General features: G+C 38.1%; 1 protein-coding gene across 1 annotated transcript in view; it reads left to right on the forward strand.

Annotated features, from left to right (window-relative positions):
* Positions 1-294: 294 nt before the first annotated feature.
* The window catches only part of CD53 (CD53 molecule), a 29,822-nt gene continuing 10,385 nt past the window's right edge, over positions 295-19,731 (forward strand). Inside the window, exons 1-5 of the mRNA XM_079934256.1 lie at positions 295-389; positions 15,572-15,651; positions 16,544-16,732; positions 18,809-18,883; positions 19,455-19,550. Coding sequence (XP_079790382.1) covers positions 15,589-15,651; positions 16,544-16,732; positions 18,809-18,883; positions 19,455-19,550 — 423 coding nt within the window. The 5' untranslated portion in view covers positions 295-389; positions 15,572-15,588. The remainder of the gene's footprint in view (positions 390-15,571; positions 15,652-16,543; positions 16,733-18,808; positions 18,884-19,454; positions 19,551-19,731) is intronic.

The following is a 19,731-nucleotide window of genomic DNA, read 5'->3' on the forward strand; positions in this document are numbered from 1 at the left end:
AGCACTGCCCTTTTCTAGACAAAGAACAATGTCAAAATCTCCCCAGAACCCACCAGTTCTCACAGATTCCTACCTGAACCAACTTGGTCATTGAGATTTTCCTGAGTTGCAGAGAAACTGGTTTAGACATTTGGGTGGGTTGTGGAGTAAGCTTCTAAAAAGCCTCAGGGGAAGGATTGTATCTTTGAGGCTAAAGAGGGCGGGCCCAGCCCCACTTCCTCTGTCTCCTCATCTGGGCTTCCTGTCATCACAGTGTGATCACATTTATTCCCCCTTCACTTCTCCTTTTACACAAATAGCCCCAACTTCCGTGTTACCAGCCTTGTCTCGGTGCCTCATTGATAATCACCAATTCTGCCTAAAGGACTGAGGAAAAGAGCCTGCAAAAGGTAAGATTGGTGATATTTTAACCTTGTTTGAGAGCAGAGACCTGAACCATATTATGTGGGCTAGGGTATCTTCTCAGGAGTCTCTATATACCTCTCTAGTAACTACAATTTCCTGAAACTTTTGCAAATATTTACTGCAGGTAGTAAAATTATGAACAAGATTCTAGTGACCCTCAAAAGGCAATCAGGCTGGAAGGAGTTTCAATTAACTGGATTCCCATTATCTGATATCACTTTGGGTCAGGGCATTTATGTGCTTAAATTGCTTCAGAACTTGAATTTGGGTCTGGTCATTTCTGTTGACCAGAGCCATCTGTACAAGATGAAGCTGGGGAAATTTCCTACATGTGCTGATCTTCAGAAGATTTGTCTTGTGATTTTTAAAGTGAGCAGAGAACAAACAGTCATAGTTATTTTAAAAGGTAGCTGGGAGATGCAGATCTTCTTCATCTGAGAAATTTTCAAAAGTAAAGTTAGTGACTCCCACTGTGATTCCTCAGAGACACTAAACAGAAGGACTGATATAAATCACAATACCCAACTCAGAGTCAAGGACACAGGACATGCTCAGAACCTGTATTTTGAGAAGTAAAAGCTAGATACCACTAAGAGATGCTTAGATTTGTTGTTTTTAAAGGGCAGGAAGACCACTGTGATCCTCAGGTTTCCCCCAAATAAAAGTATCCTTAGTATTCAAAACAAGAATATTGATAAATATAATATGACGTGCACCAACTTTGCATGACTTGCAAAACAAACTTGATATTGCAATGATTTCTAATTTAGGCCCCATAACTAATAACTGAGGTCTTACGGACTCAGAAAGTGATAGCTAAGCTTTGGTCCTGGCTTTCTGTAACCACTATAGTCACTGGGGGTAAGGTTACCACAGGGAACTCTAGATGAAAACTTTCTCCTTCCAATATTTGCAAGGATCTTACTGGGAATGGAGAGGAAAGTCCCCTAGAACCACACTCACCCACCTAACAATGAGGCATGGGAATGGGGGAAAGGGCTGTAGATTCCCAAAGCACCTCAGGGACTATTGCACTTTGAATTTAAAAAATAATCAGATGTTAAGTACCTCCTAGGGCCAGGCACTGTGCCTGGGAGGAAGGGGCAAAGTAGAAGGAAGATATTTGTCCAAAAAACAATCTTGCCCTTAAGGAACTCCCTTGGGAGATAAGAAATATCAGCTATGTATGCAAGGGCTTTGGAAGAGAACTGAACAAAAGCAGAATCTTAGCTGCTGGCTAAACAAAGAAGTTTTGCTTTCTCAATCTCTACCAGAATCTGCACTATTTTGAAATTGTGGTTGAATTAGAGCAGAGGTTGAACTGAAACATGATTTCCTGTGATGTTTCCTGTGTAGGCCAGTTAGAGTATTTAACCTTTAAATGAAAGGATTGGACACCTTTATACCAGCAAGGAATGATTCAAAGCCCAGCCTTTTACATCTACTACTATCTAAGTGACCTTGCATTTGGTAATTGACAAGAGACACACGCTGGAAACCTCAAACTCTGTTGGTCTGTAGTTTCTTATGTCCTCAGGTTGACTTCTGACCGTGCAGAGGGCTTCAGACTAGGACCTGAGGTCTGTTTAAACTTCCTCACTCCTACTTTGCAACATGCCAGCAGCTAGGCATATGCTAAACACTGGAGACCCAAGGATAACTGATGTGGTTATCAATTTCAAAGCATTTGTAGAGTAACATGAAGGACAGACACAGCAATACAAAAATATGACACAATGTGAACTTTTCTATAATGGAGCAAGTGTGTGCACAAAATGTAGGAGTTCAGGAGTGTGCCAAAGACTCCCTGGGAGAGATGACTGCTTGGGTTCATTTTCAGGGAAGGATGAGTTTGCTATGGAGACTGGGGGTAATGGCATTTCAGACAAGACACAGTATATGCAAACTCAAAGAAATGTGAACACCCAGGCATGCTAGAAATGAGAGTAAGAAAATGAGATTGGACTATAACAAACCATGGTTGCAGGACCACAGGAAGTAGGAAATTTCTCCTACTTGGTTCTAGACCCCCAACACCTGAAAGTGGAAGGCAAGATCTCTAACCAGGAGGGTCCCAAGCCCAGCCCTGGATGGAGCTATGCCTGAAACCTCCACTTGACAGGCTTGATGGAATGTGGCTTGAAATGAGGGTGAGAGTCAGATTTCTTCTTCTTCAACCTAGGTTTTCCCCCTAGATTTAAGTGAAAGGTGGAGCTTTTTGCAAGGTTACAGACATTCTCTTTCCCTCAGCTTCTGTTTCCGGAAATGCTGTGTTGATTTAGTCATGGTGGTTTGGTTTATGTTCCTGAAATAGTCAGCCTACAGTACTTCTTGTACCGAGTGAGCATCCAATGTGTGCAGATCACCATGGGCCTAGAGACTGGACACTTGCCTTCAGGAACCTCCAGGACCCAGCTGCCACTGCAGGTGCAGAGCACTGAATGTCTAATGCAGAGACATTAGACAGTTCTGCAGAGTGGGTCTCCAGGGTGGCTGCTGGGACAGAGGAGGAGAGGATTGTAACTGGTGCTTGGGTGGTCAGTTTGGGAAGGCCGTCTGGAAGTAGGTCTTCTGAACGAGGAAGATAACATTTTTCCAAAGCCAGTGGGTGAGCCCTCAGGCCGTCCATCTCTGTGTTGGGATATAGAGGCAATTCCTCTATTCATTTCCCATTTCACAGTAGAGTTCCTACCCAAGCAGTAGCAACAATACATCCTAGCTATGGCCAAAAGTTGTTCAGCCACAAGGATACATTTCCACAAACATTTAAAATAAATGCACTATATTCCAAGTGTTAGAATGTTGACACTTAAAGGGAACTTAGAGATTATTTAAGCTTAAATAAATTGTCCAACTCATAGTGGGAGCCCTGTTTTGCTATTATAACATTCCAATCTGTATATTTTTCAGGTCAGGTGACTTGTCCAAAGTCATAAAATTACTTAACTAGTTATCTAGAATGTTTCCTGAGTCTCTGTGAAATGTTCTTTTCTCCACACTACATTATACACCTTTTCTTATAGACTTCTTTTTAAATAGGCATCATTAAACTGTGTTATTTGTTCACATAAAGAAGTTTCCAGTGCTTTTTAACATAGGTAGACATGAAAATACAACTTAACTATAAATCCAGATGATCTGAAATCAATATGCTAACAAATCAAGTATTTAATATCTATTTAATTTGTCAAACTTTTGTTTGACATTTTATATTTCAGGAGAACTAAAGAATAAAGGTGAGAAATGATTTTGATAACTCACATCTTTTAAAATTTATTCAAGTAAATTTGAACTCATGGCTTAATATTTACTCTATATTATGAACAAATAGAGGCCTTAAAGAATTATCCCATGGTTTATTCTTCTAAACATAGTTATTGTAGAATCACAGTATTTATACCATGAGGGACTTAAATCGTAATGATTTCAAGATAGGTATCCTTCAGATCATTTACTTATGTTCAACTTTTTTTTTTTTTACTTTTTATTTTGACAAAAATTTGTACTTACAGAAAAGTTACAAAAACAATATCAAGAATTTCTGAACCCCCTTCATTCAGATTTCTCAAATATTAACGTTTTATCACATTTTCTTTATCCTTCTCCAGCTTTCTCATTTGAGAGTAATTGCTGACGTGATATCTTTTCCCCTTAAGTGTTTTAGTGTGTATTTTCTACAAACGAAAACATCCTCTTATATATCCACTTTACAATATCAAAATCAAGATTTTAACACTGATACAATACTATTACCACTCTACAGATTTTATTCAGATTCCACCAATTGCCTACTAATATATTTTACAGCAAAGGGAAATCTCTGATCATACATTGTTTTACACCCTCATCTCTCTAGTCTCCTATCTGGAACGGTTCCTGAGTCTTTCTTTGTGTTTCATGATGCTGATATTCTTGAAGAGTACAGGCAAGTATTTTCTAGACTGTCTCTCCATTTTGGTATTTCTGATGTTTCCTTGTGACTAGATTCAGGCTATTCCAACTTCTGTTAGGAATATCACAGAAACGGCTTTCATTATCCCACAGAGAGCCTTGTCCACCATGGGCATAACTTGCCTGAACACACCATGGACAGGTCTCTAGGACAGGGACCCTCCACAGCAAAATTCTACATATTTTATGCTAAGGAAAGAGAACCACTAGTCCACTGACTCTGGAACAATGGTAACTGTTTTATGTAACTGTTCCTGATTTACAGAGAGCCCTTGTTATATAAGTCCCTGTCTCAGCTCAGCTGCTAGGAGCATCTATGATTTTTCTGTTGAGTGATGATCTTCCTAAGCTCCCAAATGGAAGAAAATGAGACCCCCAAGATAATCTGGATTTGTTTTTCTTCATTTCTTCTCTTCTCTTTGCTTCTTGCTTCTTTCTCTCTTTTATAAATCACCAATTCCTCTCCCTTGAGGACAGCCTTGAAAGGAAATTTTCACCTGAACACAATTTCAGGGAAGAATAAGATGACAGACACATTCCTTTGACAAAGTGATGGAGAGGTGAGAGGAAACTAATACATGAAAGCTGATGGTTTGATTTGGTTTAATTTTAGTATCACCCTTTCCCCTGTAACTACTTATTACTCCATGAATAGACAGAAATGCAAAACCCACATCCTACCTCAGCCACTGCTCACAGGGGTTCAGACTGAAAGATGGAAGGAGTCCTCCTGGAGGCTCATCACATTGCAGTGGGGGGAGTTGAGTTGGGAAGTGGGAGGTAAGAACTCAGAACCTGGGACAATGAAAGGAACGTAGGCTTGGGAGACTGAAAGACCTTGGCCTGTGCCCTGTCATTGTTGATTATTAGCTGGGTGATCTTGTGCCAGTTACATAGGCTGTCTGAGTCTTGGACTTCCTGTTTGAAAAGTGGGGCTATTGACACCTAAGTTACGAGGTTGATATGAGGATTATAAATAAAATTTATTTATGAAGAGCTTGGCATTTTGCAGAGTTCAGTGAACTATATCATTTATCTAAATTTATTTTGTCAAGACGGCCATAATTTGGGAGCCCTCATGGAGAACAGATTTCCTTTCCTATTTAGAAAAAAACTTATGTTAATAATGGCCCCAATATTGTTCAGTGATGAATTAAAGACCTCCACAGACTCTGTGTAGGAATAAATGGGAAGCCAATACTTACCTTGCTGGATGTAAGAACATTACATGTTCTTCTATGTAAATTAGCAAATAGATCTGTATATCAAGAAATGTCTGGAAAGATGTTCACCAAAAATGTTAATGGTGGTTATCTCTGGGATGTGGAGTTTCAGAAGATTTTATGTTTTCTTCTTTGTACTCTCTTTATGGTTTAAATTTTTTCACAAGAACACACAAAACTTTTTTAAAAAGATATTTACAAAAAATGAAACAAGCAAAGGATTACTAAAAAGGTGTTCTGGCACCCAATGTATTTTATTCCTGAAAATCTAGCAGAAATTTCAGAGTCACCCTTAAGAATTGACTGTTAGGGAAGCTCTGAACTTGATCTTTTCCTCAGTTTTCACTGAACCAGGCACTCTGATACTGAACCATCCAGGAAATATTATCTCATTTAACTCTCAGAACAACCTATGAGGTATGCATTAATGTATCACCATTTTAAAGGTGAGGAAATTGGAAAAGTTAGAGAGATTAAGGAAATTGCCTAGGGCCATACTTCTGGTATGTACCACTGCTAGAATTCAAAACTAAACTTGCCCGCATCCATTACTAGTGTTTGTCAAACTGTGTTCCATGGAACACTATGTTCTCTGAGCTGTTAATAAGTAACCTGTAATATATGAATAGGTTTGTAGTTATATAAGTAGACTTTTCTCTTAGACACCCACAATGTACATTAGTACATATCAGTTTTCACAGAAGTCACTCATTAAAAAAACTGTTCATTATTTTATGTTTTATTTTTATGTAATCTCACTTCCAAAATTATTGACCATGGATACCTCTCATTCCCTATGGTTTTGTTTGTTTTTGTTTGTTTGTTTGAGGAATATTTATTAACATCTCATAAATCTAATAGTCCATGTAACACCAAAGCTGTCTTGCTGTGGCTCCAAATCTAAAATTGGATCAGATAAGGCTGGAGAGCAAGAATTGATAGTTTCTTGAAACTTCTGTCCAACTTTAGCCACTTCTAAGCTTGATTACCTTCAACACTGTATTAGATGACCTGCAAGTATGGGTTAAAGAAAAGAAAGAGATTGAACTAGAAATCCATGAGACAGCTTATCAGCCTGAGCTCTTTGCTTGGAGGAAAATTAGTAAAGGGTGAACTTCCTCCCTGGCCTCCACGTTGGGTGTGGGAGGTGCTGCAATTAACTGCAGTTCAGTCATGGAGGTTTCCTGGAAACTGACGTCAGGGGCTTTCTTCACAGGGCCACATTAGTCACAGATTTTGACTGCAGAGGGGTGTCAGTTTTTCCAGTGGGGTTGGAAGGGGTGGAAACTCAATAACTGACCAGCTACAGTGAAGAAAGGAAAGGGGAATTCTCTCTTGATTTATGTAAAAACTGGGTTCATTGTTGCATATGGTAAAAGTAGTAATGATCTTCACAAAATGGGCAGCTTTTCTCCTTCCGTTTGGTGCAAGTCTAAGTGGAAAATCAGGAAGGAGAAAGAGGTTCTTTTTCCTGTCTGTGAAGGAAAGAATCAGTGGGGATATCTGCAGGTTTGTGGGCACCTCATTAGTTGGTGCTCTGTGGACAATTAGATTAGAGGGTCCTGAAGCAGCTGTCACAGGATCTGAAGATATTGGACATGAGATGACTCTAGGAGGCATCTGGCCCAGTCTTCTTCTGGGTCAGTTATTTTCAATGTCTGAAAGATTAGATTAATGGCACAATAAATCTCAAGCCCAAAGCTCCTCACTCTGCAGTGTCATGTTCATTCCACTACACAAGATAATTTAGAGTTAATGAGCAAAGTTCCAGTCATTTGTTCATTCAACCATCTTACTTTTTTAGTGTAATTAGGTACTGTGTTAGGCCTCGAGGATTCAAAGATGAATCCCTCAAGAAGCTGACAGTCTAGTGAGCTTAGACTCAGGATGATTAGTAGCTAACCTAATTAAGGGGTCACAGGGAAAGAAAGGGGCAAATTCCAGCAAAGGACTGCTGAGCAAAGGTAAGGAAGGAAGAATGGAGAAAAGTATTCAATGTTACTTGTTAGATTTTAAAGTATAAGACCAAGAACGTTGCTATGAATTTGGAGAGATGGACAGGAGCAAATTAGGAAGGACCTTTTAACATATGTATACATGCATAAAACCTAACTACAAACACTGTAAATTAACAATACAATAAATAAATAAATAAAGTTGTAAATTTTCCTCTAAAAAAAAAAAACTGAAGAGGAACAGTCAGCTCTACCCACCACCAGTACCTCCCATCAGGAAACCTACACAAGCCTCTTAGTTAGACTCATCTACCAGAGGGAAGACACAGAAGGAAGAATAACTACAATCCTGCAGCCTGTGAAACAAAAACCACATTCAGAGAAAGATAGACAAGATGAAAAGGCAGAGGCCTATATACCAGATGAAGGAACAAGATAAAACCCCAGAAAAACAACCAAATGAAGCAGAGATAGGCAACCTTCCAGAAAAAGAATTCAGAATAATGATAGTTAAGATGATCCAGGACCTCGGAAAAAGAATGGAGGCAAAGATCGAGAAGCTGCAAGAAATGTTTAACAAAGACATAGAAGAATTAAAGAACAAACAAACAGAGATGAATAATAAAATAACTGAAATGAAAACTACACTAGAAAGAATCAATAGCAGAATAACTGAGGCAGAAGAATGGATAAGTGACCTGGAAGACAGAATGGTGGAATTCACTGCTGAGAAACAGAATAAAGAAAAAAGAATGAAAAGAAATGAAGACAGCATAAGAGACCTCTGGGACAGCATTAAATGCAACAACATTTGCATTATAGGGGCCCCAGAAGGAGAAGAGAGAGAGAAATGATCAGAGAAAACATTTGCAGAGATTATAGTCATAAACTTCCCTAACATAGGAAAGGAAATAGCCACCCAAGTCCAGGAGGCGCAGCAAGTCCACTACAGGATAAACCCAAGGAGAAACACGCTGACACACATAGTAATCAACTTGGCAAAAATTAAAAACAAAGAAAAATGATTGAAAGCAGCAAGAGATAAATGACAAATAACATACAAGGGAACTCCCATAAGGTTAACAGCTTATTTCTCAGCAGAAACTCTACAAGCCAGAAGGGAGTGACATGATATACTTAAAGTGATGAAAGGGAAAAACTTACAACCAAGATTACTCTACCTGGCAAGGATCTCATTCAGATTCGATGGAGAAATCAAAAGCTTTAAAGAAAAGCAACAGCTAAGAGAATTCAGCACCACCAAACCAGTTCTACAACAAATGTTAAAGGAACTTCTGTAAGTGGGAAACACAAGAGAAGAAAAGGACCTACAAAAACAAACCCAAAACAATTAAGCAAATGGTCATAGGAACATACATATCGATAATTACCTTAAACGTGAATGGATTAAATGCTCCAACCAAAAGACACAGGCTTGCTGAATGGATACAAAAACAAGACCCATATATATGCTGTCTACAAGAGACCCACTTCAGACCTAGGGACACATACAGACTGAAAGTGAGGGGATGGAAAAAGATATTCCATGCAAATGGAAATCAAAAGAGAGCTGGAGTAGCAATACTCATATCAGATAAAATAGACTTTAAAATAATGAATGTTACAAGAGACAAGGAAGGACACTAGATTTAAACCCACGCACCTATGGTCAACTAATCTATGACAAAGGAAAAGATAGACAATGGAGAAAAAACAGTCTCTTCAACAAGAGGTGCTGGGAAAACTGGGCAGCTACATGTAAAAGAATGAAGTTAGAACACTCCCTAACACTATACACAAAAATAAACTCAAAATGGATTAGAAACCTAAATGTAACACTGGACACTATAAAACCCTTAGAGAAAAACATAGGAAGAACACTCTGACATAAATCACAGCAAGATCTTTTTTGATCCACCTCTTACAGTAATGGAAATAAAAACAAAACTAAACAAATGGGACCTAATGAAACTTAAAAGCTTTCGCACAGCAAAGGAAACCACAAACAAGAGGAGAAGACAACCGTCAGAATGGGAGAAAATATTTGCAAATGAATCAATGGACAAATGATTAATTTCCAAAATATATAACCAGCTCATGCAGCTCAATATTAAAAAAACAAACAACCCAATCCAAAAATGGGCAGAAGAACTAAATAGACATTTCTCCAAAGAAGACATACAGATGGCCAAGAAGCACATGAAAATCTGCTCAACATCACTAATTATTAGAGAAATGCAAATCAAAACTACCATGAGGTATCACCTCACACCAGCTAGAATTGGCTTCATCAGAAAATCTACAACCAACAAATGCTGGAGAGGGTGTGGAGAAAAGGGAACCCTCGTGCACTGTTGGTGGGAATGTGAATTGATACAGCCACTATGGAGAACAGCATGGAGGTTCCTTAAACAACTAAAAATAGAATTACCATATGATCCAGCAATCCCACTACTGGGCATATACCCAGAGAAAACCACAATTCAAAAAGACGCATGCACCCCAATGTTCACTGCAGCACTATTTACAATAGCCAGGTCATGGAAGCAACCTAAATGCCTATCGACAGACTAATGGGTAAAGAAATGTGGTACATATATCCAATGGAATATTACTCAGCCATAAAAGTGAACAAAATTGGGTCATTTGTTGAGACATGGATGGATCTAGAGACTGTCATACAGAGTGAAGTAAGTCAGAAAGAGAAAAACAAATATTGTATATTAATGCATATATGTGGAACTGAGAAAAAATGGTACAGATGAACCAGTTTTCAGGGCAGAAATTGAGACACAGATATAGAGAACAAACAGATGGACACCAAGGGGGAAAGCCACGGGTGGGTGGGTGTGGTGGTGTGATGAATTGGGCGATTGGGATTGACATGTATACACTGATGTGTATAAAATTGATCACTAATAAGAACCTGCTGTATAAAAAGATAAAATTCAAAAATTAAAAGAAGGATGCTAAGTTGTGACAGCAATAGGAAAAGAATACCAATCGCATGCAGTAGCTACCTAAAAAAATAAAATAAAATAACCGTCACTACAGTCAAAGTAACAAACATATTCATCACTCACAAAATATTATTCATGGTCTTTTGTGATCTCTTCTTCCTGTCCTTCCCTGCTCCCCCTCTATTTACCCCATGCCATACTCCTCTACCCCAGTCTCCAGGCAATCATCCATCTGCTTTCTGTTGCTATAGTTTTCAGTTTCTAAAATGTTATATAACTGTAATCACACATTAGGTACTCCTGTTTTGTCTCGCTTCTTTCACTCACCTTAATCATTTGGAGATTCATCTATGCTCTAGAGTGTACCAACAGTTCATTCCTTTTTATTCCTGAGTAGTATACCATTATATAGTTATACCACTGTTTATTTATCCATTCACCTGTTGTTAGAGCTCTAGGTACTAAATTAGCTTCCTGGACCTAATTCCAACATATGTGTGTGAGGCGGCTTCCCCATACTAACAAGCAATTCTTGGAGACAAGCAGAGTGTCCAAGAATTCAACTCAATTCTGACACTGTCTACCCAGAGATAGAATCATATTCCATGAGTAAAGGGCTCAGTCCCACAAGACTTCCTTCCATTTAAGATACCAGTCCCAAGTCCCGGTTGTAACCTGTGCTTCTGACCTCCTTCCTATAAGTCAGAGGTTCCCATAACTTCTTTTTGGAATCTGGATAGAAGCCCTTTATCTCATATGTGATTTGGAAATATTTTCTCCTCATCTGTGGCTTGTCTTTTCTTTCTCTTAACAGTATCTTTTGAAGAGCAGAATTTTTAAAAAATTTTAAAGAAGTCTAATTTATCAGTTCTTTTATGGATTGTGCTTTTAGTGCCTTATCGGAGAATTCTTTGCCCTATTGAGGTTGCAAATATTTTCTCCTATATTTTCTTCTGTAGTATTATAGTTGTAGGTTTTATATTTAGGTCTATGACCTATTTTTTACTTAATTTTTGAGATATATGTATCCAAATTCATTTTCTTGCATATTTGCAATATCCAATTTTTCCAGTATCATGTTGAAAAAAATATCCTTTCTCTGTTGTATTAACTTTTTATCTTTGTTGCAAGTCAATTGTTCATATATGTCTAGTTCTCTATTCTGTTCCATTAATCTATTTGTTTATTTTCATGCCAATACTGTGCCTTCTTTATTGTTGTAACTTCATAGAAAGTAGCAAAATCAGGTAGTGCTTGTCCTCCACCTTTGTTCTTTATCAAATTTGTTTTTGCTATTCTAAGACCTTTGCATTCCCAAGTGAATTTTAGAATCAATATTCAAATGTCTACAAAGAAGTCTGCTGTGACATTGATTGCAATTACAATGAATCTATTGATAAATTTGGGAAGAATTGACATTTTAACAGCACTGTCTCTTAGCCCATGTACATGGTATATCTCTCCATTTACTTATATCTTTTTCAATTTCTCTCAGCAATGTTTTTTTGTTTATTTATGTTTGTTTTTTAGTTTTCAGTGTGTAGGTGTTTCACATCTTTTGTAAGATTAATTCTTAAATATTTCATAGTTTGATGCTATTGTAAATATATTTTTTAAAAATTGAGTTCTGAATATTTGTTGCTAATATGCAGAAGAACTATGGATTTTCTTTCTTTATTTAAGTATAGTTGATTTATAATATTGTGTTATTTCAGGTGTACAGCATAGTGATTCAGTATTTTTGCAGATTATACTCATTATAGGTTATTACAAGATGATGCATATAATTCCCTGTGCTATGCAGTATATCCTTGCTGCTTATGTATTTTATATATAGTAATTTGTATCTGTTATCCCATACCTTTAATTTGTTCCTCCATCTTCCCTCTCCCATTTGGTAAACACAAGTTTATTTTCTATATCTATGAATCTGTTTCTGTTCTGCATATTCATTTATTTTTATTATATTTTAGATTCCACATGTAAGTGATATCATATAGTATTTGACTTTCTCTGACTTATTTAACTATGCACAATATTCTCTAGGTCCATCCACATTGTTGCAAATGGCAGTATTTCATTCTTTTTTATGGCTAATATATATATTATATATATATATTTCTTTATTCAATTCAATATCTTATTTATTCAATTGTCTGTTGATAGGCACTTGGGTTGCTTCCATGTCTTGGCTATTTTCAATAGCCAATAGGCTATGAACTTTAGGGTGCAACTATCTTTTTGGATTAGAGTTTTTGGTTTTTCTCAGTATATAACCATGAGTAGAACTGCTAGATAATATGGTAGTTCTATTTTTAGTTTTTTGAGGAACCTTCATAGTTCCTTAGTGGTTGCACCAATTTACATTCCCACCAACAGTGTACAAGGATTCCCTTTTCTCCACATCCTCACCAACATTTGTTATTTGTAGACTTTTTGATGACAGCCATTCTGACAGATGTGAGGTGATACCTCACTGTGGTTTTGATTTGCATTTCTCTAATAATTAATGATGCTGAGTATCTTTTCATGTGCCTGTTAGCCATCTATCTGCATGTCTTCTTTGGAAAAATGTCTGCTCAAGTCTTCTGCCTGTTTTTGATTGGATTATCTGGTTTTTTGATATTGAGTTGTATGAGCTGTTTATATATTTTGGATACTAACCCCTTGTTGGTTGCATAATTTGCAAATATTTTCTCCCATCCCATAGGTTGTTTTTTTATTTTGTTGATGGTTTCCTTTGCTGTGCAAAAACTTTAATTAGGTCTCATTTGTTTATCTTTGCTTTTATTTCTTTTGCCTTAGGAGACTGATGCAAGAAAATATTGCTATGATTTATGTTGAGAATGTTCAGCCTATGTTCTCCTCTAGGAGTTTTATAGTTTCTGGTCTTACATTTAGGTATTTAAACCATTTTGCATTTATTTTTGTATATGGTGTGAGAGAATGTTCTAACCTCTCTGTTTTACATGTGGCTGTCCAGTTTTCCCAGCACAACTTTTTGAAGAGACTGTCTTTTCTCCATTGTGTATTCTTGCCTCTTTTGCCATAGAGTAATTGATCATAGGTGCATAGATTTATTTCTGGGCTCTCTATTCAGTTCCATTGATCTATGTATCTGTTTTGGGGCTGATACCATGTTGTTTTGATTACTGTAACTTTGTATTGATCTTATGGATAAAATCTTATAGAAAAGCCCGCAAGAACTTTTTGGCCAACACAATAGTACATGTGAAGTCTGGGATGGTTATAATCCCAGCTTTGTTCTTTTTTCTCTGTACATTGACCAAGTATCTCCCAGATTAAGATATATCTATGGATAAATTATTTGTTTAACTAGAATTTTAATTAATTTAACTCTTAAGATGTAAAATTTACCAGTCCTTATCTCCAAATTTTTGAGATTCCTTACAATAGCCCTTTGCACAGGCAATATCAGGTAATGAAATAGAATGAAATAGATTTGAATATGTCAAGTCCCAAAGAACAGTACTAACTGCCATGGAAATACAAAGATTTTCAGCTGGATTGATGAAGGAGGTGACATTCAAATAAACACGTTCAAATGAGTGTAGTCTTTTTGAGCAGCTAACTCTTGACTATGAGGCCTGGGAAATACTCAAATCCATCTAAATAAACATGGGTTCCATTCATTGAGTACTGGTCATACATCAGTCTCTTTGGTAAGATGATTTAACCTTTACTTCTACCCTATAATGTATAAGTATTACCTCATTTTACACAGGGATAAATTGTAACTGGAAATGTTAAGTAGGTTTACAAATCTCACACACCTGTTCAGTGACATAGGTGAAAGTTGACTTCAACTTTGACTTCAAAGCCTATGTAATAAATCATTATACTTTTATTTTTTTACCTCTTAAGCATTTCCAAATAAAATTAAAATCTACCTTTATTTTAACTTGGTTAAAGTAATTGTTAACAATTAAGAATAATTCTGAGGGTCAAGATAAGAAGGAAGGGAAAAGAGAAGGACAAAATAAAGAAATAGGAAAATGGTATGAGATAGATATAAGTATTTGACCTTTTTAAGAGAGAAGATTACTCTATTATGTAACATAAGTAGCTCATCAGGCTTATTTATAGCCTGAATGAACTATTACTTAAGACCATCTGATTTCTGGGTATCTTGACACTGCAATGAGGGTATGATGGATTATAAAAGCAATCTATGCACTAGAAAAAGCATAGTTCTAATGGGAGAAAAAACAAAAATTGACTTTATTGCTTTGTATATCAGTCTTATGTGCAGTTTTAAAATATGAGTCACTATACAGAAACTCATTACTTCTGAGAGAAAATTCAAAACTGTGTATCTGGATCTCTAGAATTGAGGACCAGACTGTGGATACTGATGTCCTCACTGAAAAACAAAATTATATTTTTAAAAATTTCAAGCTCTCATTGTAATCTCTTTTTGTTTCTTCACTGGATATTTGTTGCTCAATATTATCTCTGCTGTAAGGTTGACATTTTCTGGAGGATTGCTATTGCTTAGTCATGTTTATATCTCCCACAGCACCTAGAACGGAAAACACCATATATATTTCTTCAGTAGAAGGATGAATGAGGCATAGATATGTTCCCCACATTTTCATGTGGAGAAGTTCATAGACCAAATGTAGAGTGTATATGCAACTCAGGGTATATAAGAAACTGGTGGATCAAGTCACTGACCTTCTCCACAGCTGATTGACCAGCCTATCCCTGATCCCAGGGCTTCCTTCAGTCCCTGAGCACTGACATGGTATGTGTCACTGACTCAGCCTCCTCTAAGAATGGCTCTATTACTTACTTCTAGAGTGCTTAATTCAATGTTAAGCATCTTTAGCTTGCTGAATTGAAACAAACGTGGTGTCCAAGATGAACCAATTGGTTCCTCAGTTCAGAGACTAAAAGAGCAAGAAGTTTGGGGAAACTTTCCAGAAAAGATTCAGCTCAAACCCAAGGTGATGCTGGAGATCCTTGAACCCTGGACATATGTGTCCTCTGATCTCTGGTGCCACTTTGCAGAGCCAGGTCACTTATGTCCTCTTTTCTTCCTTCTACATTTTAGGGCAAGAATATCTCAGCATGGGCATAAGTAGCTTGAAATTGCTGAAGTATGTCCTGTTTTTCTTCAATTTGATCTTCTGGGTAAGTCTGTCTCTTATGAGCATGGTTGAACTCACCTCTTCCTAGCTACACTCTACTTCTCTCTCCTCTCCTGAAGAGCCTGGTGTGGAGTGGAACCCACACATGCCCAGGTCAGGTGCAGTATACACAGCCTAAGAGGGAGGGGATGATAATTTTCTCCCCTCTTTCCATCCTGCCATAATATAAGCCTGCAAAATTGAAAGATACCAGTGCAGTAGAGGATACTGTTTCTCTGGGAGCTTTAGGCTATTACTGCTCACTGCTGACATCTATGGGTCAGAAACCTAAGACTCTACATTCCCTGTATTTAATGGCTCTTTTCTTCTTGCTCCCCCGATGCCCAAACCTAACCCCTTGGAAAGAATAGATGATTGAAAAGGAAGTCACCTTTTCTGGGGAGGTGTCACTATACCAGATTAAGCAATTGAATTTCAGACATAGGATAGGTTGGTACTCATGTTTCTATGAGAAGATTCTTAAAAGTTTGGCTTCTCTAGTTTTCTGCCAAGAAAGATGAACTTGTCAACCAGGGTATTCCCTTTACATGGTTGTGGTTTCCAAAGGGAAGACCATATATAAGTAGTTGAGGGAACAAGGAGTAGGGATCTGAATCATGAAGATCTGGAAGCAAGAGTGGGAATCTGAAGCATGAAGATACTGTGTTACCCATAGGAATGAGCTTTCCCTGGTATCTGATATGGGTAGGATGAGGCATGAGTGGGACATCACAGGAGTTGATAACTTTTTTTCTAAGGGCATGGGGAAATCTGGGTAAATAGTTTGTTGTGTAGAACCAATAGAAAAAGGTGATTCTAATCTCATGTAAGTGAATATGAGGAGATATTCAAGGACCACATTTTATTTCAGAATGTTATGTGATTCTTCCTTTCAGCTCTGTGGCTGTTGCATTTTGGGCTTTGGGATCTACCTCCTGATCCATAACAACTTTGGAGTGCTCTTCCGTAACCTCCCCTCTCTCACGCTGGGCAATGTGCTTGTCATCGTGGGTTCCATTATCATGGTGGTTGCCTTCCTGGGCTGCATGGGATCCATCAAGGAGAATAAGTGCCTGCTTATGTCGGTGAGTTACTCTCACAGTTGATGTGGTGCCCTAAGTGGGGAGACATGATGCCTTGGCTTAAGTCACAAGCAAGATATTTTCTGGCAACTCACCTATTAGTGCAGGGAAATCATAGGAACATAAAATTGGCACCTCAGGTCAGTCCACTCTGTCTAGACCAGTAGTATTTTGTTCTTGACTGCGGTCCTAGGGATAGATAAGAGAGGGCATTGCTATCCTCCTTGACATCCATTTTACACTGTTAATGATGAACTTATCATTATAATTTGCCTTTATAACTTTTATTTCTTCTTTCTTTTTCCTATAGATTTCATCATTTATTTTATTTTAAAAAATTTTATTGGAGTATAGTTGATTAACAATGTTGTGTTGGTTTCCAGTGTACAGCAAAGTGAATCTGTTATACATAAATATATATCCACTCTTTTTTTGTTTTTAGATTCTTTTCCCATGTAGGCCATTACAGAGTATTGAGTAGAGTTCCCTGTGCTATACAGCAGGTTCTTATTAGTTATCTATTTTATATATAGTAGTGTTTCTATGTCAATCCCAATTTCCCAATTTATCTCCCCCCATTTCTTATTTATATCTGGTTGAAATCAACTGTCATCCATCTGCCTAAATCCTCCTCACATTAGTATATATTTCCAGGATCTGACTCAGAGTCACTAACTGATGGAAAATATAGTCTCTAGATTCTTCTGAGTGCTGTAACCCTCCTAAAATGGCAGAGGATGCTTACCTATCTGATATCTGCACTAGATACACCATAGTTTGAGTGACCCAAATGGGTGAAGGCCTAGGCTGCAGCTATTGAGGTCTAACATGAGAGATGCTAGAGCTTTTCACTTGCTCCCTGTCAGTTACCTATCCTAAGGAGCACCTTTAGACTTAGGTTTTTCCTGTAAGATCTATGGAGGAAGAGCTCTTCATTCCTCTGGTGTACTCAGAACAGAGCTCGGTATAACAGTGCCACTCTATCCATAAATATGGGTTCCCAATCACCTTTCTTTTTCCTCAAGTTATGTGGTTAATCTTCTTTCCATTATGGGTCAAGTGTTAAACTGGAGTCAAGAGATAGAATAAGAGGGCTTCCCTGGTGACACAGTGGTTAAGAATCCACCTGCCAATGCAGGCGACATGGCTTCGAGCCCTGCTCCAGGAAGGTCCCATGTGTCGCAGAGCAACTAAGCCCATGTGCCACAACTACTGAGCCTGCACTGTAGAGCCCTGCGAACCACGACTACTGAAGCCCATGCGCCTAGAGCCCATGCTCTGCAACAAGAGAAGCCACCGCAATGAGAAGCCGGTGCACAGTAACGAAGACCCAACACAGCCAAAAATAAATTAATTAATTAAAAAAGAATAAAAAGGGGAGATAGAATAAGAAAGTCCTTGTTCTCAGATAGTTCCCAGACTAGTGGCAAAAGATGGAAGATTATAGACTTGGTAAAAAGGTTTTAAGTAGTCAAAATTTGTGTTGGGGTAAAAAATGAAGGAAAGTGAATAAGTGAAAATGTGTTTTCTGTTAATTGTGATTGGCATAAGCACCTAGAGTTGGAGATAAATATGAGTTAAGATCATGATTAGAGCGCCTTTTCTCCCCATCTGTACAGGGCTCCTCTCAACCTCTACCATTACCTTCCTCCACCCTAAAATAGCCCTTTGCTTGCAGAAAGGACCAGGTCCCAAATTCTAAAGACACATGGTTCAGTTTACTAGTTTTTGCTCAGTTGTTTCAATAGGCTGATGCTAAAACTTCTTCATTGATTCAACAAATGGTATTGCCTATTCATTATGCACATGGAGCTCAGTGGGCACAATGGGTAGAAGCACAATGGGAAGAAGAGAAAAAAGTTAGAAGACAGCTGATCTGCCCTCTAGAGTCTTGGAGTATAGTTGTAGGAAAAGAACAAATATTCCTCACAAAACAAGAGAAAGCTTATGAAGGCTCAAACAGGCAGGAATAGAACCTCCTGCACATGTGCAGAGACATGCCTGGATGCTCCCAGGGTGGAGTAAAAGTGGGGGAGGAATGAGGATCAGTGCTGTGAGCATCTCTCTTCTTTGCCCCAGTTCTTTGTCCTGCTGCTGATTATCCTCCTTGCTGAGGTGACCTTGGCCATCCTGCTCTTCGTGTATGAACAGAAGGTAAGTTATAGAGAATCAAACTCGTTGTATTGCTAAGAGTGGGTAGTGTGCAGTGGAGAAGAAATTGGCACAAAATAAGTCCTATAATAGAGTTAGAATCCAAGTAGAAGGATGAAGGAAAGAGAGATTAATTGCAATTGGGGAGAGAAAAAAAATCATGAAGGAGATTGCATTTGAGTGGTGTTTTGAAGGATGAATAGGAAGAACAGTAAAAAAGCAAGTTTATCTTCCTCTTATTTACCTATTTACTTTTCTCCATGTGTTTGGCAGTACAGAATATCTGTCTCAGTGCCTAAGAGAACTCATGCTTTGATTGTCCGTTTTCCTCCTTTGTAAAACCAGAGTTCTGGAAGGACAAGAGACCACTGTGTACTTCTTCCTTCAATGCCATCTCATCCTCAGCATTTCTTCCTATATATAAGCTCCCTCCCCTCACTTCCTAGTTCTGAGGAGACCATTTGGAAGGGAGGAGCAGATGGAACCATTTTATTAGCCTACATTAGAAATTCCTTGTTCCTTGAACTCACTTGCTTTTTACAATGTCTTCTCTGCTGGAATGTGCCCCACCCAGCTGAATGACTACGTGGCTGAGGGTCTGACTGACAGCATCCAGCAATATTACTCAGACAACAGCACCAAGGCGGCATGGGACTCCATCCAGTCATTTGTGAGTACAAGTGGAATCCTCCTCGGCTCAGCCCAGACATAATTTTCCAACCTCAGTCCCTGGGGACTAGACAGGTCTTCCTTTCATGAAAGTTTCAGAATCTAAGGTCCACAGCTCCTAGGTTAAGAATAATGCTTGGCTATCACAAACAGGAGAGCACAGGAATCAGCTTGATTGGTAC

This window comes from Stenella coeruleoalba (assembly GCF_951394435.1).
Source record: "Stenella coeruleoalba genome assembly, chromosome: 1".
In the NCBI taxonomy this organism is placed as follows: Eukaryota; Metazoa; Chordata; class Mammalia; order Artiodactyla; family Delphinidae; genus Stenella; species Stenella coeruleoalba.